Source organism: Anarhichas minor, unplaced genomic scaffold (assembly GCF_050575085.1).
Source record: "Anarhichas minor isolate MPS153535 unplaced genomic scaffold, ASM5057508v1 ptg000011l, whole genome shotgun sequence".
NCBI lineage: Eukaryota > Metazoa > Chordata > Actinopteri > Perciformes > Anarhichadidae > Anarhichas > Anarhichas minor.
In genome coordinates, this window is record NW_027466457.1 from 14841178 (window position 1) to 14863035 (window position 21858).

At 42.9% G+C, this 21858-nt stretch overlaps 1 protein-coding gene across 1 annotated transcript in view; it reads left to right on the top strand.

Moving 5' to 3' along the window:
* Positions 1 to 211: 211 nt before the first annotated feature.
* Positions 212 to 21858, top strand: part of lrriq1 (leucine-rich repeats and IQ motif containing 1) — a 31348-nt gene continuing 9701 nt past the window's right edge. The window contains exons 1-16 of the mRNA XM_076089999.1: positions 212 to 1547; positions 1942 to 2094; positions 2273 to 2423; positions 2872 to 3065; positions 4781 to 4908; positions 6159 to 6232; positions 6653 to 6746; positions 10645 to 10824; positions 13553 to 13963; positions 14938 to 15136; positions 16674 to 16799; positions 17423 to 17512; positions 18402 to 18535; positions 19187 to 19258; positions 19365 to 19453; positions 20392 to 20490. Coding sequence (XP_075946114.1) covers positions 222 to 1547; positions 1942 to 2094; positions 2273 to 2423; positions 2872 to 3065; positions 4781 to 4908; positions 6159 to 6232; positions 6653 to 6746; positions 10645 to 10824; positions 13553 to 13963; positions 14938 to 15136; positions 16674 to 16799; positions 17423 to 17512; positions 18402 to 18535; positions 19187 to 19258; positions 19365 to 19453; positions 20392 to 20490 — 3520 coding nt within the window. The 5' untranslated portion in view covers positions 212 to 221. The remainder of the gene's footprint in view (positions 1548 to 1941; positions 2095 to 2272; positions 2424 to 2871; positions 3066 to 4780; positions 4909 to 6158; positions 6233 to 6652; positions 6747 to 10644; positions 10825 to 13552; positions 13964 to 14937; positions 15137 to 16673; positions 16800 to 17422; positions 17513 to 18401; positions 18536 to 19186; positions 19259 to 19364; positions 19454 to 20391; positions 20491 to 21858) is intronic.

The following is a 21858-nucleotide window of genomic DNA, read 5'->3' on the forward strand; positions in this document are numbered from 1 at the left end:
TTATAACTCTGGTGGCTATCTTTACCATTTAGGAACTGATCAGCAATTTACAGAGACAAGTGGAGGAAGAGAGGAGGATGAGGGAAGAGGAGCAGAAGAGGAGGAAGGATGAGGAGGACAAGAGGACGAGAGAAGAGGAGAAAATCAAGATAGAGGCAGAGAGGAAAAGAATGGAGGAAGAGATGAGTAGGAAGAAAGAGGAAGAGAGGAAAATAGAGGAGATGAAACTTAAAAAAGAGGAGGAGAGGAAATGCGAGGAGGAGGAAAAGAGGAGAGTGGAGAGGGAGGAAAAGAGGAAGAGAGAAGAGGAAGAAAAACACATAGAGATGGAAAAGAAGAAGCTGGAGGATAAGATGAGAATGATGAAGGAGGAAGAAGAGAGGAAAAAGAAGCAAGAGGAGAAGAGGAAAAGGGAGGAGGAAAGAAAAAAGATAGAAGAAGAGGCAAAGAAGAAGGTGGAGAAAGAAAAGAGAAAAATGGAGGAAGATATAAGCGAGAAGGAGGAGAAAAAAAAGAGGGAAGAGGAAAATATGAGAATAGAGGAAGAGGTGAGAATTACTAAAGTTATGGAGATGAGGAAGAAGAAAGAAGAGGAGGAGGCTCTGAAAAAGATGCATGAAGAGATGAGGAAGAGGGATGAAAAACAACATGGAAATATAGATGAAGAAGTAAAACTTAAGGAGAGCAGAAAAAAGGAAGAAAAGGATAGGAAAAGGAGGGAGGAGGAGGAAGCAAGAAAGAGGGAGAAGGAAACAAAAGCCAGGAAGGAGAAGAAGGAGTTGACAGAAGTGGTGATAAAAAAGGAAGGGGAAGATAGAACAACTAAAGAAGAACCAAGACCCATCGAGGAGGACGAGAAGAGCAAAAGGGAAGATGAAAGGAAAATAAAAGAGGAAGAACGGAGGAGGAGGCTGAAGGAAGATTTAAGACAGGAGGAGGAAGAGGGTTACCAAAAATTAGAGGAAGAAATAAAGCTCAAGGAAGATGAGAGAAAACATGTCGAGGCAGAGAAGGAGCTGAAGGAGGAAGAGGTGGGAGAAAACAAGAAAGAGGTTAACAGAAACACAGAAGAAGAAATCAGACTCAAAGAGAAGAAGGAGAGCAAACAGAGAGTGATGGAGGAGGGAAGAAGAGCAAATGAGCCGCAAGAGAAAATAGAAAATAACAGGACTTCCTCAAGAACTGGTCCTTTACACAGCGAGTCTACAATCAGTCGCACCAGTACTGAAGTCAAACCACAACAGCATGACCCGGAAGAGAACATCAGTCGGATCTCCGTGGCTAAAACCGTGGACTACGAGGATCAAGCAGCAAGGCCTGCATCTGTTCTCTCCTCCGTGTGCCTCTCAGAGCACACGGAGGAGAAGAGGCTGGCCTGGATGAAGGACTGCGTGCCCTGGTCCAAACTCTCCCTCCAGAACAGGAGCAAGCAGAGAGGATCTGCCCGCAGTCGGAGAGGGCCGAGGGGGGCTGCCGGGTCCAGCGGTCTGCCCCCTCTCTGCCCGGACTCCCTGCTTCAGTCCACAGGCTGGAAATCCCTGCAAGAGGTGAGATTTGTGCGAATGCTCAGACATGATGCAGACATTTATGAAGGGTGGAGTCGTTTGAACGCTGACAGGTAAGTCTGAGGGGTTCTCATGCTGAAAAAAGTAGTTTTTCTCAGAACTGTGGAAAACTCTCTGAAACAGCACGGAAGCATTTAAACTGTCCTTTGAAACTCCTGCTTTAGTTAGTAGACGTTCACCCACTGGAGCCATCTAATAGCATGCAAATGCAAGATTTCACTTCACTCTGTTGAAGAGGATGCTCCGTATTATCAGTAAACCTTTTCTGACTAATCCATATTTGATACTATAATGACATATCCCCCGTGTCATGTCACACATGGCAACGTAGCGTCATAGACCTCTGAGCCCTGAAGCATCTCCGCCTCTCTTCCAGGTGACCACAGTGACCCTGGAGGACTTGCCCGGCCGTGGCTTATCCACTCTCGCTCAGTGTACCCAACTCCGGTCCCTCACCCTCAGACGCTGTGGCCTCAAATCCCTGGAAGGTATCAACCAGTTACCACAGCTCTGCTACATCGATGTGCAGGTGGATATGAAGTCGATGTAAAATCTGTTTATTGTCTTACTGCCACATTAAGTCTATTTTGTGCTGTTGGATTTTGCAGATCTTGGTTATTATATTATAATATCTTTTTATTCTGAAAGTAAAGACCAATACAGCCATATTGTGTCGCGTCCTAACGTCTTAATTTGTTCTTCCACAGGAAAATGACATCTCATTTGTCGACTGTGAGAATATGAGCAGCTTACGGGTTCTTCATCTCGGCCACAACAAGCTGACGTCCATCCACGGTTTAACCGGCGCCGAAAATGTGGACGTTCTGGACCTCTCGCACAACTCCATCACCCGCATTGGTGAGAACTGGAAAAAGTCCTCAAACACCTTCGGAAACATTAACTTTGATGTTTAAAATATTTGTCTTCAAATATAAAATAACAGAAAACAGATTGTTGTCATGATAATGGGATTGTGTCACATCTGCAAGTTGTTAATACTCCACCAGAGGGCAGCATCTCTCTTCTTTTCAGCCTCGGTTCTCTTGACTACAATATCCAGTGAAAAGTGATTCATTGACTGAAGTCAAGCTGAAGCCATAAATAGATATTGGCTAGGCAAGAGGTTAATCGCATTGAATTGTATATTCAGCTACCGTAACATTTAGTTGTGGCTCACCTTTAAAACTCATTATTGTAGTTTTCTTTAGACATGCTTAAGCTTTGTTTACAGCTCATGTGCAGACTCTCCCTGTGTTGTTTCGCAGTCTGGATAAGTACCCTCTCATTTCTTTTAACTCATCCATAGCTGATCTGAAGTCCATGAGGAGACTGCAGAGGTTGTCAGTGGACCACAACCAGCTGATCAGCACCAAAGGACTGAGGGACGTCTACACTCTCCTGCACCTGAGCTGCTCGCACAACCACCTGGCGACCGTGGAGGGTCTGGAGAACAGCGCTCTGCTCAACACGCTGGATCTGAGAGCCAACAGCCTCACCGAGGTAAGAACACCGACGACAGCTGATCGCCGAAAAGCACCGGTTCTGATGTCAGTGCTCCGTATTCTCAGTGAGATTCGTATGGAAACTGTTGACGGAGAGCGAGAGGCTTGTAACTCAACAGGTTGCAGCCAATTCCAAAAAAAACAGTTTGTTCATATGCAGAAAACAAAAAAACAAAAAATTTTGTTTTCTACATACAACCTTTCTCACTCATCAAGATGCAGAAACAAAATTATAATGCAACATTCTATTTATTGGTTTTATAATCACAAAACCACAATGTCATTTCCAACAGGGAGAGGTGTGATTTAAAAAGAAAACATCTGTTGTGAGTCAAACCATGAAAATAAACACTTTTGAGCAGTTAAAAAAAAAATCATTTGTATCACACCTTTCACTGTCAGAAATGTTATTTATTATGTATATATATGTATATATATATATATATGTATATGTATATATATATATGTATATGTATATATGTATATGTATATGTATATATATATGTATATGTATATGTATATGTATATGTATATATATATATATATATATATATATATATATATATATGTATATGTATATATATATGTATATGTATATATATATATATATATATGTATATATGTATATGTATATATATATATATATATGTATATATGTATATGTATATATATATAGAGAACACAACATTCCCTTTTTTGCTTTATAATCACTAACCCAAAATTAAAATGCTGACAGGGATTGGTGAGATTAAAAAATAATAAGAAAAAATGTTCAGTGCGTCAAACCTTCAAAATAAAAGCTCAAAAGTGTTACTCGAACAACTGGAACCTTGAACAGCTGCTTTTTGAGAAAACACATTGCACCACGTTTCCCTGTGACTCTACAACTTAAAATCAGCCTTTTAATGAACAAAGTTTACTCCACCTGTGGAAAAATAACAAAAACACAATCTAAAATTCAAGAAGAAATAGAAAATCTGTCACATAACATGATTTGACAGGTTTTAAATGGAGGGATAAAATAAAGAAACATCTCCCCACTAGTGCCCCCATCAACCAAAAACAGGATGTGATGTAACAAACTCAATGTGATCTGAGAGTGATGAAGCTTCAGTGTAATATGGTACATTCCTTTTTCCAACATAAGATACTCTAACAGCAAATTTGCAAGTTGAATAAAGATGAACTTTGACCTGAAAGTCTCAGCAACATCAAACTGAAAACATAAAGTATTTGTTGGACAGGCTTCATTTCGCACCATACCAGGGCCCTGTCCCCGGCACACCTTCAATGAAAGGCACTAATTGATGTTATTAGTTACATTACAGCTACTTTAGTTAAAATGTCCTCCATGAGAATGCTCTGTAAGCGACAGTTGGAGAGAATGTCCAACTGCTGATGCCTCTCTTTCTCTTTCTTTGGGAGAGTAACTCGCTGCTAATTGATTGATGAGTCAAAGTCAAGAAAAAGAAAACATGCAAAATAGTTAGCATGATAATGTTTAAGTATTTCACGAGGCACCCCTTGATCGCAGCGGGGCTTAACACGCGGCCGACACTAATGGCCGTAAACACAGCAGGACTAAAACAGCTGACGTTGATGGATAGGGTCATTTTGCCGTCGCTGGACCAGCAGCAGCAGCAGAAAGTTAGTGTAACCCCACAGTGTGGCCAGTGTTAACTGACAACTTCACCCTGTTTCTTTACCCATCAGCCCCCCAGTCTGAACAACCAGGTCCTCCTCAGAGAGCTGCATCTAGACGACAACAGCATCTCCTCCCTGCAGGGCCTCGCTGCCTGCTGGCTCCCCCTCATGCAACATCTGTCTGTGGCCCAGAACAGGTTTATTCCTCCAGTCGTTTCTTTCATTTTATTGATTTCTTTTTATTTCATACCATATCATAAACAGTAGAATATCCATCTTCCTTTCCCTCCCTCCCTCCCCTACACATAGACGACACCCCCCCCCACCTCCTTACATTGAAAATAATATTAATTTTAACAATAAACCAAACAGGACATACATGAGGTCAAATAGGCAGTGTTAAAATTGACTAGTATTCATGTAACTATTACAAAATGGTCGATACCAACGGTGAAAGATTAAGAAATAAATCAAAGCACATACAGGCTGCTTATGATTAGCATACATGTAGGACACATCAACATTAGGCACACGTACATACAGTACACCATGGCAAAGTTTGAAAACTACATTACCTTTGCAAAGGTACGCCACATTTTTGTCTCACAAGCCAATCAGAGCAGACCCTTCGTGAGGGAGGCTTAAAGGCGCTGAAGTGGAGAAAAAGTATGTGTTTGTTAAACATTAAAAGTGCAAGATCTGAGATTGGAGGCATTTCCATTTTGTTTCTCAACGTCTCTCAACATGTCACCAGCTAAAAGCTAACGGTGCTAACAGCGCTAACAGTGCAAACGAGCTAACCGTGTTTACCTGAGGGCGAACCATGAGGGTGGGTGCTACGGGTCCAAGACGACTTTGTCAGTTTGGACGGGTTCATCTGCTGTCGCCGCCTTATGAGATGATATAACCAAGATGGGACACGCTAACACTAACATGCACTGAAAGCACGGGCGACCTGCCTGTGTATGGCAACAAAGCTATAAAGCTCAGATTACTACACACACAGAGGGAGAGAGACGCCTGTCTCTGCTCAGGTAGACATAAGTCCACTCTACCTTTACATGTAATAGTTGTTTGCTGCTATATTAATGTTCAGAATGCTAAATGCAGCTCCTTTAAAGCATGTAAACATGTTCTAGGAGAAACCCAAAATACAAGTATGAACCTGAAAATGAGCATATGTTCCCTTTAATAGATGCAAACACACATTATGGGGACTCAGTACTTGATATCTGTCTTTGCATAAGGCCTGTATATTACAGAAGCACAAAGAAGAAAATAACACATGCAGCAATTTTTGTTTTGTAAACTAAGAAGTTTAAGTGACTCATGCAACTGGTCACATAATATCAGAATGTTTCCTTGTTTAACAGTGACATGAATATTAGCTTCAGATGTAGCATATAGCTTTCAAAATTGGCAATACATTTCTTTCTCTGTGTCCTAGGATTACCCAGCTGCCCCCCATGTCTGATTCTGTGTCGCTTGCAAATCTGGATCTTCGATTCAACTGCATGTCAGGTAACAGATTGTCTCGATTAAACGGACCATATAAATCCCATCCGCACCTCTACTGTGCATATAATGCGGGCAAATGTAAAACCTGTGTTGTTTCAGCTTTTCCAGTCCCGTACTCCCACACAGCCCCAGATTCATTTCACTTACTTTCAGTTACAAGGGATATAAATTTACATGCGCCAAAACCTTTTAGGCACCCATCTATTTTATATGATGCATTCAGATTGGCTCTATGCTGGCTGTCCATGCTGGAGTATATGACTCCATGGAAATAAGATGCATTCGTTCACAGGTCTGTGGAACACATCTCCATTTAATTCACCCATTCTACGTAACTCTGCATAACTAGATGAGACACTGGTGAGAGTGAAGAATAGTCTGAAAAATTGACATTGACAAGTTGTTTTCCTGCTTCTCCCTCAGAGCTCCAGAATGTGTGTGAGAGTCTGGAGGGATGTGTGTTCCTGCGAGAGGTCCACGTCACAGGGAATCCTCTTCAGCAGGAGAGTGGCTGGAGGTAAGGCGATGGCTGGGTGGTGGGGAGGTAAGGCGATGGCTGGGTGGTGGGGAGGTAAGGCGATGGCTGGTTGGTGGAGAGGTAAGGCGATGGCTGGGTGGTGGGGAGGTAAGGCGATGGCTGGGTGGTGGAGAGGTAAGGCGATGGCTGGGTGGTGGGGAGGTAAGGCGATGGCTGGGTGGTGGAGAGGTAAGGCGATGGCTGGGTGGTGGAGAGGTAAGGCGATGGCTGGTTGGTGGAGAGGTAAGGCGATGGCTGGGTGGTGGAGAGGTAAGGCGATGGCTGGGTGGTGGAGAGGTAAGGCGATGGCTGGTTGGTGGAGAGGTAAGGCGATGGCTGGGTGGTGGGCTAAAGTCATTGTTTTTGGATGTGGACGCATCTGCTTGTAAAACGAATCAGCCGGTGCTGTTGGATTAAGCTCAAATCTCCAGATTTTCTGTTCACCTCTATAGCACCTTCTCCTCTGCAGTACCTGCAGCACAGTTTCAAATCAAGGTAGTGTTATTAGAAATTTCCGCAGTTCTTTCTAGAAATTCTTTGGCCACAAGTGTCAGTTTCTTCTTCCTTTTGCTCCGAAATGTCGCTCACCGTGACGGATGTTCAAAGGAACATACCAGCTAAAAAGCCAGCATTTCTTCATCACACATTCGGTCTCCTGGCTCAGGTAGTCTAAACATTCCAGCAGAACGCAGGCCTTCCTGTCCACTTCCCGGGATTAGCACTGTGATCCGCGTCCGCTATTAGATTACCGCGACGCGCCACCGACATCTGTGCTTACGTACGCCGCACTAAGTGCTCGTAATTCCCAAAATATTGATACAACAGAAAAATCAATTATCTTTTCAGTGTCAATTTGCTCATTCACTTATCGTGCCTAAATATTTCACCCAAGTTAGGACGGTTGCAGTGAGTTTATATGAAAAATATGCAATGACCACTCGTATTCTTCATGCGTCTGTTGGCCTGTCGGGAGCTATGATGTCAGCTGTTACAGCTTCGTAAAATTGTTTAGCTCCTCAGAGCTCCTCACACCCATTTAGTAACAGCAAAATATGAAAAACTATACTTTGCTTGCCCCGAATGTTTCAATTTAGACATTATTACGTGATATCATAACTGAGAATGTCAGTTGCACATGAAAAAAACATCCCTGCCTTTTGTACTACTGAGCAGTTGGTTTGTTTTTTATTGAGCAGGGACAATGCACGATACATATATGATGCCAGATATAACTAAAAAGCTCATTTTCATCTGTGGTCCCTGGGTGGAGTCCATAAGTGCTGCGCAGGTTCAATACTGTTGGCAGTTTGAACATAACATTTTAGTTTTTATTTTCATGCTTCTTGGGTTATTCTCTGTCCAAAAAACATCCTCAAAACACGGGTTACTTGTGGACATTTTTCATTTTCTTAAGCCTTAACTGAGCCTTAATATTTCATTGAACTTTACTTAACCTCCAATGCCAACAGTGGAATTAACCCTCTGTATTTCCACACGCATGCCCCCGGCCCTTTCATCCCGAGCCAGTGATAACACTAAATTAAAGCACCAAGAGGCAAGCGCTGAGAATTACGCTCCCTCTGTAGGCAGCCCCTGATCCCGGAGACGTGGAAGAAGAAAACACTGGGCCTGATTAATCAGGGCCACTTTGAGAGCATGTGGGTCGGAGGAAGTCTTCACTAAGTGAAATACGAACTTGTGCTCATACGAGGCTGGAGGACTAGGATGAAGGAATGTGAGCCAAGAACAGTGTTGCCCTCAGAAAGGAGGATGGAATTTATATTCATTTTTGGAAAGGATCAGGTTGAAGTATCGTCAATGTAGATATAGCTGCAAGGAGATTCATAGCATCTTAATTGTGAGGCTTCTCAATTTATTTGTTTGAATTCAACCTTTTTAAATACACAGTTTGCTCCAAAAGAAAAACGCTTTATGCATCAAAAAGACTTTTGAGTGTATACTGCAGAGGTCGTCATAGCACAGAGAGAAAACTCCCCAATTATTGAATCCATCGTAAACATCCACATCGATGGCATCCAATTATTTGTACATAGGTCTGCTCTGCGTCCTCCCAAGTGTGTCTTAAGTGGCGTGCATTCCCAAATTTAATTACATTCCCCACCTCAATGAGCTCATGTAACCGTCAACAGGTCCTATTTGGGTTCGGAGCTTCATTTGAAGACAGCCAGCCAGACGACATGCCCGAACGGTAGGAATCTAATCCCCGATCTGTGTCGGAGAGACCAAGTGGGCCACATCAAAATACGTATCCCTCTGACAGTGCACGGATACCGTCCTTGTGTTATGTTTGTCTCATGGTGGCAGCGGGGACGGGAAAGCTCTGCATGCTGTCAGAGTGCAGTATGAACCATTTATACGGGGTGAAATCCTCTGCAAGGGTCTGAAGAAAAGGGTTTATGATCCAAATCGGAATCAGAAGGTCACCACGTTTACTCCACCGTCAGCTTTTTCTCACTGGATATAATGCTTTGCCTTCTGCTTCGTCTTTATTGGTTGCACCTTCAGTTTGGTGTATAGACTGTTGTGAACTAATGATCACAGTCAAATGGAGCTGTGTTTTAATCCAGCAAGATCTACCCTTAAAATCTAATTTAGACATCTTGAATAAATAAGAAATGCTCAAATATTCACAAAATGAAGCTTTATGAGCTGGTGAAATGAAACGTTCACCCTCAGAACATGTTTCATAGACAAGACAAGAAATAATGGTGCTCTGGGAACTTTTGAAAAGCCCAAAATGTTTAAAAAAAGTTTGACTTTGTAGCCTGAAGGCTTGTATTTTTACGGGTTTTACTGTTGCTGTTCCCTGGTGTCCTGTAGAGTTTCCAGCTCCACATTTTCCCACTGAACACAGACCACATTTGGCCTCCACCAGTGGATGCTCTGAGTCTGTTTCTCTGGCAGATAGTTGGGATTCCTTCTGCTTGGACATCCTTCGCCTCAGGCGGCAGTTACCTCTCCCCCAGACTCACAGCCACTCGGGGCTCCCCTCCACATTCGAAGGCTGACGCTACCTAACGTGCGCCACGGGAAGAGTTCTTATCCAGAGCTGCTGTGTAACTACACTTTTAGAGAACAATATCTTAAAATATATTCTCTGTAAATAAATTAGTCCAGAGGTCAAAATGTGCAGTGTAGCCAGCATAGAGAACATCACTCACGATAAGTGACCCGAAACAGTCTCCTTAAACTCTTATGTGTCAAACTAAACAGAACGACTGCTTTAACCCGTCAGTGTTAGAGAAACGTTCTACCCATTGAGCTATACAGATATCAATATGGGTTTACAACGATACCGTTTGGTAAAAAGCTTATTGTCTTGTTCCTTCTCGTTGACTGAAACCCTCTCTAACTTGAATCTCATTTTGAAAAATCTCTCAGCAGAAATTTCAGCCTCTTTTTTGAGTTATGTTAATTCCGCAATCGAAAGCCTTCATTGTCTTTGCATAAACTTTTGTTTATTGAAAATCACCAAGCTGTTTGTATTCACTGCAGTGGCGAAGAGTGCGTTAATAAATGCTGTTCTATTATGTAGAACTACCAGCAACAGCATCTCAAGAGACTGAACGTGAGGTGAATGTGTCGGCTAAAACGGTCTTAGTAGATGGATTTAAATATATTAGAAAGCTTCATTATGTTTTTCAAATAAATTAACTGCCAATATCATATTATGGTTTCATTTTTTATTTGAATAAGATTTTTAAAACAAACGTGTTCATAATCACATAGTTTTCTGTTTTATTTAAATGCATAAAACAAAAAAGAAATATTCAAAATATATAATTCTAGGCTGAAAATTGTGTTTTTCCATTTAAGTAGACTGCTTGTACTAAAATACTTTTTATTGATATTATAGTAACAAAACTCTCCTCTTCAGGTCCACTCTGCAGAGAGCAGTGCCCGGCCTGAGGGCCGTCGATGACCAGCAGACCGACTCTTTTCTAACGCCCCCCGCTGTTCAGCAGCTCAGCCCGGCCTCGGGCAGCTTCCTAGAGTTCTGTCAGGCTCAGCTTCAGCAGACTCGGGATCTACAGCAGCAGCACAGCAGGGAGCTCAGGTGAGAGACGGACTGACTGCGTGGCTCGTGTGTGGACGAGCGCAGGACTTAGCAGCGGCCCACGAAAGTGGTCGGATACTGTCACTCCCAACATTTACAGTTCATATTTTCTGAACTGAAATGTCCACAGAGCTGATTTCTGAAGCATGGAAGGAGGGAAAGGCTCAACTAATTTGTGATTTGTTCATTCAAATTTGGCTTCAAGGTGTCCCAATAGAAAAAGGGTAATGAATGGTAATGTATTGTAGTTCCAATGTCACGGATAGCATATTAATTCCACACCAAATTACCTAAAAATCCACCAAATTACCAGAAAATCTAAAGTTTTCCTTAACAAAAAAATACGCCTGTTTATTTATCAGTACTGTACGTTTGATGGTACTTTTAAGAAAAAGAGAGAAAAATAAGTAATGAACAGGAAAGGGTGGAACCATAGAGGGAATTATAACACACTTGGAAAGAAAAATGAAATTAAATGACCAACCAGAGTAGAATTTTGGATGAGGAAACCGGATAAGATCATATAAATCACTGCCAACCTGTTTACAAGAGGTCGCATTACACGTTTCATCTTGTGCTGATCAGCCTGTCAGACAGACAGACAGACAGACACGAAGCAGTCAGGAATGTCAGCCATCTTCTTGTTATGTCTGATACACAGGGCGTAGTGAGCCTAAAGACAACGTCCATCTATTTTCACAAGTCCTTCGGTGTCACTGGCCTCTGCACACGTTGACGCTCCCGTGCGAGACGGACCACCAACACTTGAAACGGTGGTCGACTTTCTGCTTATCTTCGTGACCCCTTCCAAATTACACAGCACAAAAGATGAAACGTGGCCGCGGCTGCCCCACGCGGGTCACACCGAGGACTCCTATGGCTCGGGGGGGGGTAGCGTGGCGCTCCCTTGGCTTCACCCCTCACTGTGTACCCTCTACCCCCCCACACACCCCTGGCCTCTGGACAATGAGCCATTCTGCCGGCTTTGCAAGGACCAACACAGCCATTTAACCCCTTGGCCTGACCTTGTGTCTGACGGAGGTTTAGAGGAGGTGAGAGGAGTGCCACACGCCGGCCCGCTGGTGACTGTAAGGTGGGAAGCCATGGGGTTTACCAGGGGTATGGTTTCACAACATTTCACAACAGGGTGCTGAGTGGAGGCTGAATCCTCTGTTCCTTACAGAATGCCTCTATTTTATACCTACAATGGACTTTTTATAAATTTAGCTGGGCAATGAAAATCTCCTTTTCTTAACACAAACATAGAGGTTTGTAAAAAACGTAATAAAAAGTATGTCTGTGTCCGAGAAAACATGTATGATAGAGAAATCCATAAAAGAATATGCAAGGTTTTTTTTGGGGAAAATAAATGTCTTGCTGTTTCTCACTACTTCTAATGTTCTGTATTCCCATTCTGCCCCTAGCTGCTACCAAACTTAATGCAGTAGAACAGAATTCAGTTTTGGCAGCTATGACTCCACAGCTGACAGCCGTGGCAAATGCTCCCCAAATGTCCTGAAATATAATTGAGAAGACAAGTAACCAACGGGGATTGTGACGTTTTCTATTTGTCCCATTTCCCAGTCATAAATTACTTATATTAACACTTTTTAAAATGTTTTTTTGATCATTCCTGCTCTCTTATATCAGTGGTATACATGTCGACGGTGACCCTGCAGTGAACCAGCAGGTAGGGGGGGGGGGGGGGGGGGGGGGGGGGGGGGTCAGTGGGGTCACAATCCTCTCGGACCTCCCGACTGCCCTCTCTCTTGTCCCACTGAGAACGAAGAGCCGGGTCTTTGTGGAGAAGAAGCTGCACTACCTAAGGCTACTGGCCCTCCAGACCGGCTGGGCACTGAAGCGTCTCTGCCCCCTCAGGGAGCAGGAGAGCCAAGCTTTTGCTAATTGATGAATTAAGTTTCCATTGAGGTGGCTTTGTAGTCTGTTTATCCCCTCAATGAAAGAGACATTATATGGAATTAGGGCACACACAGAGCAGACGGGCTGCTCACACACACACGCACACACACACACACACACACACACACACACACACACACACACACACACACACACACACAGTTCATTCACCTTACCTCGGATGAACTGGTCAAGAATAAAGACTAAATATCACCAAAATCTGATATTCCATTAATTACATATTTCTGTGCAGCGGAAGGGACAGATGACAGTATGCCACAAACTAAACTACTCTGACAGTCATGTGTTTTGAATGGTTCAAATTCACAACGCCACAGATTCTTTTTTAAATAAATAAATAATCCGGCAGGAGAAAATACTGCTTGTGTAGTTTCTTTATCATAGCTATGATTTTCTTAATAACATCGAAAAATATATTGTCTTCAAAAAAGTATTCCTTGTACTGTATGTAGGGTGATTTAATCTGAACTGTGCAGAATCCACCTCATACAGGTTTTAACTAGTCCAATGACCCACAGCTCTGAGATAATTTGCTTATATCATTACTCGTCCCAATAAACCGAATCAAAGTAACCACAGAGCAACACAAATTAAGTCAAAATCGACTTAAAACTAACATGAACATCCTTTTGAACAGGAAGACTGCTGCTTCTAATATATATCTACTATGTGCAGTTTGTGCAGCCGTGGTGAAAAGGTTTAGTTCACTAATGTTTAATCAGTGCTGACATTGTAAAAAGAGTATTCTGACCTAAAACAGTGTGTTTTTATGTGCGTATGTTCACAGCAGTGCCTCGTCGTCCCTGGATGCTGTGAAGACCTCCTGCCGCCACCTCACTGAGGTCCTGCAGCTGGCTACGGACCAGAGATTTGCCCATGAATATGGTGACACCACTGTGGCTGACACACACAGGGCTGCAGGCCGAACGACACCTGAAGAAGTGGACAGTAACCGTGCTGAGAAGCGTACTGAGCGCACAGAAATGGAGTCCGCTGGAAAAGTTCCACCAGTTCTTCCAAACAGAAGAAGCTACTGGAGTCGACATGACACATTCGACCCCGTTGGTCCAAAGACGGGACCAACGGTTAGCAAAGCCATCTCTGGTAGTGTTCACTCCTCGGCAACAAAGATGAAAACAACTTCCTCCAGTCTTGAAGTGGCACCTGTGTCCAACAATCAAGACCTGGACCTTCACAAGTAAGTCACCAAGATGCTCTGAGTCAGTAAGCCTTTTTTCACGGTAGACATTTTTATTTTCCATTTCTTTTCGTTCGGCCAGACAGAGCTTTTTGGGTACGCTCGCATGGATGGCGGCCGATATACAATAGAGCGTTTTCAAAGAGAAAGCATTCGTTTATGGTCTTTTTATTTGAGATCTTTTCAATAAATGACAGAATTGTAATGCTCACCCTCTCTGCGGAGGCCTCGGTGAAACAAATCAATCATTCTAATTTTTGATGATCGTGCGCCAGTTATGGGTTGTACCCCAATGATGTGACGCAATATGAAGTCGCGTTATCTCCTTTTCCTCCTTTAGGCCTCCTCGGTACCCTGCATGCTGGCTCACTGCCACTCTCACGGGAATGTCACAGGGCAACCGTTGGTGTTGTCAGTATTACTTGTGTATTTCCTACAATGACAAGTCCAACGGTCTGCTGGGAAAGAGGCCTATAGTGTCAACGTCTGTGCATGTCGACAACAGATCTCATCAGTGAGATCGGCAGATGTACTGTTTGTAATGAAAGCCTCCAAATTCTTTCATGCTACACAAGTGGACACCGCTGACTTAAAGCAAACACCCACTTTTTTATTATATATAATTCTTTTTATAGCAGCATAGCGTTTTATTAGTTTCTGCTGCAGAGCATTCGTCTTCATTGGAGCCTCCTCTGTGTGATTTACAGCACAGAATGTCGAACATCTTATTCATTTTAACACGCAGCTTTATCATTAACGCCGCACTATCTGTGGGAGGACGATAGATCTTTGATATGAGGAGTGGCTCTGGACAGGCTGGAACTCTCCTGAGTCCTGCTCTCCAGATGTCTGCTCAGAAATAAATTCACGTCTTTTCAAAGACGAAGGTGCTATGACATCATGTATATCCCTCACTTTATGTGTGTGTGTGTGTGTGTGTGTGTGTGTGTGTGTCTCTCTCCTTTTTGGAGCAGCACAGCAGCAGTCGTGATTCAGCAGCTGTGGAAGAAATATAGACAGAAATGTGGGAACATCAGCAGCCTCTCCACGGCCGAGAAGGGGGGAGGAAGAGGAGGAGATGGAGGAGGAGGGGATGGAGGAAAGCCAGAGTCAGGACCTTCCTACGTTAACGGCAGCGTGGTTGGCCCGGATTATGCAGCGACTGTCATCCAGGTAAAACTGTTGGAGTTCTGTCCGACATTACTGACCTTTTTGTTTGACTTACTATACAGGAGGGAAGTCCAACTAGTTGAGTCAGGCTCAACACCCGTTTTTGCATCTTCCACCTAAACAGTTTCCCTCGAATACTATTTTAAAAAGAATCCGTCACTGTACGTATGAACAACTTCCTTATGTGTAGTATGGCAGCTATGTTAGAAAACAATAGTCCAGATGGAGCAGAGTATGTAACTTACGCATCCTACCAAACACCCCCACAGAGCGTGAGAGGACAGAGACTGACAACCCAGATTGGTTTCACAGATACAAATGTAGAGCATGTTCTCTCTCCCAACACTGCAGCAACAGGTTCTGGCAGACATTAGTCCTGAGCTTGTACAGAGCTGGAGACAATGGTCTGGCTAAGTCTGGCTGTGTAAAATCTCATCTGAATTGAATCAACCTATTTGATTTATTTTGCTAATAATTGTCGATTGGAGAGAGTTCAGTCAATCCTAATCTATTCGATTTTATTTCCATGGATGCATTGACAGTCTAAGGAAATCTGCATTAGAGCAACTAACAATTTAGAGATAAAAGAGAGAAGAAATTATCAAAAAACATATGGTCTACATACAAACAATGGGTTGATTCTATTTTTTGGTTTATTTATTAATCGTGAAGTCTGTGGGAAGAATGCCCATCACAATGTCCCCCTGCTTAAGGTGACGTCTTCAGGTTGCTTGTTTCGTCTGCCACAAAAGTCTTTAAAAATGAATAAACAGAGAAAAAGCAGAACATTTAAGAAGCTGGAATTGTCAAATGTGGTTGTCATTTTACTGAATTAAACAAATAAACAAACAAACGTTCAATACTTCGCAGCCTAGCTTAGCATAGAAGAGAAACTGCTTGCTAACGTCAGTGTGTAATTAAGGACCTCACTGCTGCAACTAGAATGTTCTAGTATTGTGGCTGAATATCTGAAAATGTCCATTTCCACCGTTGAGCATCCATCTTCAGGCCTCATACGTGCAATGGAGGCTTATTCGGCTAATCCTCTGTATATATAGGTGTAAGCTGCTGTTCTGAAAAACATGCTGCTCAACACTTCTCCCCGATCCCCTCTCAACACAAAGTGTTTGATGAGTCCTTTAGGGCTCTCTAAGGGAGAAGGTGGGGGCGGTGGTGGAGTACAACAGTGTGTGTGCGTTGGGGGGTTGGGGGGTTGGGGGGGGGGGGTACGGAGTGATTAATCAGATTCCAAAGAAGTGCGGTAGTAAGAGTTCTAGGATTCCTGGTCGGCCCAACTTGAAGTGAAGTGTGCCCCCCGCAGCCCGTTGGGAATTGGAGGATTTAGAGGCACACTGGAGCTCCATTTGTCTCTGAGCCCGGAGTCACGCAGAGTTCAGACAGCAGAACACTCGGCAATTAAAAGAGAGGTTAACATGTTTTATCTCTCTAATGGGATAACACACAATATTTACGTTTGCCTCGTGATTCATGGAGGGTTTTTTCTTCTTCTTCTTACCATTTGTTCTTCGGGTACCTCCAGGCGCTTTGGAGGGGCTTCGCTCTGAGGAGGAGGCTCGCATCTGCTCTGGCTGCTGTCACATGCCCCGACGCCGGAGACGACGACACCTTCGAGGAGGTGGACGTGGATGAATTCGTCTTCGATGAGGTATGCGCACGAGTTCACGCGTTCCTGACGTTCGGGGTTCAGTGATTCCTTAACTCAACGCCCCATCAGACGCACAAACCTGCACAGAGGACGATACAAAAATCTGTAAATGCACAAGTATACTTACCCAACATTGTTTCCATACACACCCACACAATCCTGCACATCTGCAAAAACACATACGGAGACACAGAGACATGCACACACACGCACAAAAACCTGCACATGTGCTGAAAAAAAGACATAAATCGACAGTCATGCAAGTTTGGGCACATACACAAAAAAAAGACAAACAATAATGCAACTTGCACGTACACCCATACAACACACAGCACACAAAACCCAAATCCACAAATTTGTATGAGCTATCATTTTAACTTGTTCTTGACACTTCATTATAATATAATATATACATTATTATGCTTTTGTATTATATGTTTGGATCTGAGAACACCTTGCTTTGTTCTTCCTCACCTGGTATCCAGGAGTATTCACAGTTAGTTGAACACTGACAGGAAGTATAAATGGACCCAAGCTGTTACCTAGCAATGCAATACTGTTGTTGCAGTCTATATATATATATATATATATATATATAAAAAGATTTTTTTTTTTTTTAAAAGGAAGCGCTGGAGAAACCCTGGACATTGTCGTTTTCTGAGGACTTACCTCCCAGACGTTACCCTGCATCAGAGCAGCCGCTGTCTCTGAAGGTAAGGAAACAGGACATTGGTTGATACTCTTAACATGGTGAATCTTGGGAAACACCAGCCCCCTGTGCGATGTCAGTGGAAGAGTTATTTTCTTGCCCTGTCCCTTTCTCATCTGGGTTATCGCCCCCTCCAGGATTTGTCTCACTCTCCCTGATTGATCTTTAAATTTACTCTCTCGAAAAACAAGATTATTTCCTGGAGGGGCTGAAGGTTGCTCTGCACCAGCAGATGTCATTTTTCACGCTGGCAGACTGTCGTCCTGTCCCCCCCCCCCCCCCCCCCTTCATTTACCTCTCGTTGGATCTTTTCTTTGGAGCGTGCTCAGCGCTGTACATCATGGTGGCCGGTCTCGGCCAGCTGACGGGGTGCAGCTGCCGTCATGGCCGGGCCTCAGCGTGTTGACACTGAGGTACACATCAAAGACGGGGATGAACAATTTAGCGCTTCCACAAAGAGAAAATGGGATCTGCAGAGATATTAAGCTGTTAGTTTGACTTGCATATGGATGTAAAAGCAGTGGGAGCCAAATACCTAAAAAGAAAACATGCACACATTTTAATGAATATTGTATCCACTATATTTAATTTTCCCATTTATTCAAAATATACTGAGTTGTCCAGACAGACAGACAGTTGTCCAGACAGAGATTAAACTTTTCCATTTAGAGCTCCAGCGTTACAGCCTTCTGAACACGTCTCAAATGAGGATTCAGTTTTTATTCTGGCAGATGTTAACATTTTAAATCTAAAAGTAAACAACCGCTCCAGTAAATGAAAAACTATTTGGCAGCTATATATATATATATATATATACCTCTGTCTAAAAAAAACAAGCTATTAAAAAAATACTCCTAAATTATTGCTGACACTGATTCATGTACGTGTTTCAGCCTCCTGGGCACTTTCCTGAACCCTCCCAGTACATCCTCCCATCAACGCCTGTATGGAGGCCAAAGCAGGCCTGGCTGCCTGGAGAACAGGTGGACTCTGCTGGACAGAGAGTTTCCCCAGAGAGCTCCAACAGGTAGACCAACCCACTTAATTATAAGCCTAATTAGTCTGTCATTTGATACAGAGAAAGAAAACAATCCAAGTAGTTACAGCAACAGTAAAAAGTGTTTTTTTGTTGATATCACAACAATGCAGTGCGAGTGTGTACACGGTAGAAAATCAAAGTCACAGTAAGTTGGTGAATACATTGAAGGTGTTAGCCAGAGATCTTATCTGGGCTCCTCATGTTCTCACTTTCAGTGTACTGACTCTACCTGGATCACTCTGAGAATGACGATTGTCATTCCTCAGTACACTTGTGCAAAAGACATGAAATAGTATTTGTTACAGTACCAAAGTACATGCAAGTTTGTATTAAAGTGCAATAAACAGAGTTGAACAACATGAGTAACACAATATTAAACAGATAATATTCAGCAAGCAATACACAAAATCAACCACAGTTATGTTGAAACTAGATATAAATTGATTTCCTGACAACTCAAGTCTACATTAGAGGTTTCTCAAAGTCAAGGAAGAATCCTTATTCATAAGTTGATATCGTCGACAGTTCTACTGTTTTCAACAGGTGCCATATCAATATGATGGTTGATAAATATCTGTGGTCATATTTCTGAATTTCTGCATATTATGATCTCCTTTTAAGGACTTTTAATGATTTCAGCAGCAAATCTCCTGCTTCGACGTCGGTGCTCAGCGGTCTCTCTGAACGATCAGAAAAGATTCTGGAAGAATGGTAAATCCTCGTCTCATCGTACACTGTCTCCTGTAAATGTGTGTGTGTGTGTGTGTGTGTGTGAGTGTTATTTCATTGAGTGACCTTGTGTCCTCGTTGTCTCCAGGGGCTTCACCGACAGCCACACGGCTCTTCTGATGCTCAAGAGAGCTCAGAATATGAAGTCGAAGACACAGTGGCAGATGAAACGTAAAGGTGAGTGTGTGCAGAACGGAATAGATATAAATATACACTCAGTTGCCAGTTCATAAGGTACACTTGGCTAAAGTTTAGTTTCTATTATTTTGTCCACCTCATTTATATCAATGAGGGTAGGCTGAATATCAGAACCACCTCTTCTTTTTCTGGTGTAATATTTCAGGTCTAACCGAATCATTTTCATACATTACATTACTATATGAAATATGAAAAATGTAAAGATTATGAGGGCTGATCAGAAGCCGAACATGCAAAGCTTCCTTTGTTCAGTTACCCTCCTACACCTGAACTAATGTGTCTTCCTGTCTCCTCATTCCTAACATTTTACACCAAATATCCCTCACACTATGGAAGGAACTGCTGTTAGGACATAAATCCATTTTCTAAAAGTCTCGATTTTGCCTCTTTTCATCTTCGTCTTTCAACCGTGCTTCAGCGGGCGAACCTTTCCGCCCCGCGTATGTTAACGAGCCATAACGGACAGCAGGAGCCAGGCCCTGTCGCCTCCTATTGAGCCTTATTTAAGAGGCTGCAAAGGAAATAAAGATTGCCAGGAAACCTCTTGACAAGTCATCCCGTGATGACTTTCATTCCGCTTCATTGTAGTGGTTGGGTGCGTCTGCGGTGAAAGGTGACCTCACCTCCGCTCTGCGCCGAGAAACAGTAGTCCTGCCGCGATTATCATGCCACCGTCATGTAGAGGCAGGCTGCTCTTTGATCGCACTTGCGAATGCATGAGTCCAATAGCGGGGGCTCTTATCATCTTGCTCCACCGACACACAGGTCTATGTCTGCACTAACTCCTAATGGCATCTTCCATTCCACAGTGGAACCAGAGCTCTGTTCTAAATGTTTCAGAATGTTTGGTCCTGGTTCTCTGCTTCTGGTTTTAGGCCTGCCTTGTCCTTCTTTGACCCTCTCTCTCTCTCTGCTAGATCCCTCCGTCCGTCTTGCCCTCAGAAACTGCAGTTACCCGCTGGGTCCAGTGGCGGCACGAAACAGGCCGGCACCACACAACAGGAGTGATATAAAAGGTAAGATTTGAGACCTGCTACACATTTGGTAACCCTGCAGAAACACCAGTGAAGAGTCTTTCTTAAGCCCCTTTCCCAAAGGACATAAAACACTAACACCCACTAACATCTGGCTTTTGTCTTCAGTGGGAAAGTTTACAATTGATATTCATTTATTGTATTTATCGGCTCCAGCTCCAATCGGCAGTGATGGAAACATGACACCCGGGTGGACACGCACGTTTTTGCCCATTCTTTCGTTGCGATGCTATGTGACGTGCGTTGCGGTGAATATATAATAAATAAAAATCAACAGGGATTTGAGCAATCATTATAATTCATTAACATACAAAACATACGATTAATATGTTCTCCTCAAAGCCACCAGACTCCAGTCAGACAGTCATCGATACCTACAAACCCGACAGAAACAAAGTAAAACTCATCAAAACGTTCCAACGATCACCAACTCTGGTTGGGTCGAAATTAACTCTTAATTCATCGAGTTAGATGTGAAAAGAAGCCGCCGTTAGATTCTCTCTTTAAAGCTACAAGACTCCAGTGACCAAAACAGTTATCTGACCTCGCTGGTCATTGTAAAAAAAACACTTAATTCAAACTCGACAGAAACAAAACTCATCAAAACCGTCTTAGTTTGTTGTCTTTCCAATATTCCAACAATCAGAAACTCTGGTTTGAGAGTTTAAAAAAAAGAGACGGAATTAGTAACGGATAGTAAGAAGTAACCACCGCAACTTATTTCACTGTCTACGAACCCTTTCTCTGGTGCATTCATGACGTTGAACTTGACACAACAGAAAAGAAAACCGAAACACACACATGTCTAACGTTACTGGCAAAGGCGAAAGAGTCTTTCGCTTATTTGTAGTAGGTTTTCGCGGTTTTAAAATAAAACCTTCATACACGCTAACTTTAGTGGAAAAGTTGTCTTAGTCTGACATGAACATCTGCACAGACCGGAGCTTCAGACCTGAGACTGGTGACTCAATTCGGACTGATTTATTACAAACTTATTATTATTTTCATAGTTCAGGCAATTGTTTCTATCAGTGAGAATAACATGGACTCACTAATGTTGTTGAGATCTGGCAACACAGCGACATCACTGCTGTGACGTATGAAAGTCTGTCACGTTTCTGGACAAGAAGCATCAGCAGTAAGCGATCACACATTTGTTTTTTATCATCAAGAGGATTATGGCCACAACAGCACATACAGAAATAAGACCCAGGTTGTATGAAACTGGAATTTCTCTTTTAATGTAAGTGTGGGTATAACCTACTTCACCTTTTTGAGTGGTTTCACACCCAAAAAGGTTTGAACTTATCAAAGATGATGTTTTTTCTTCCTCAAGGCGTAAACTTTTTT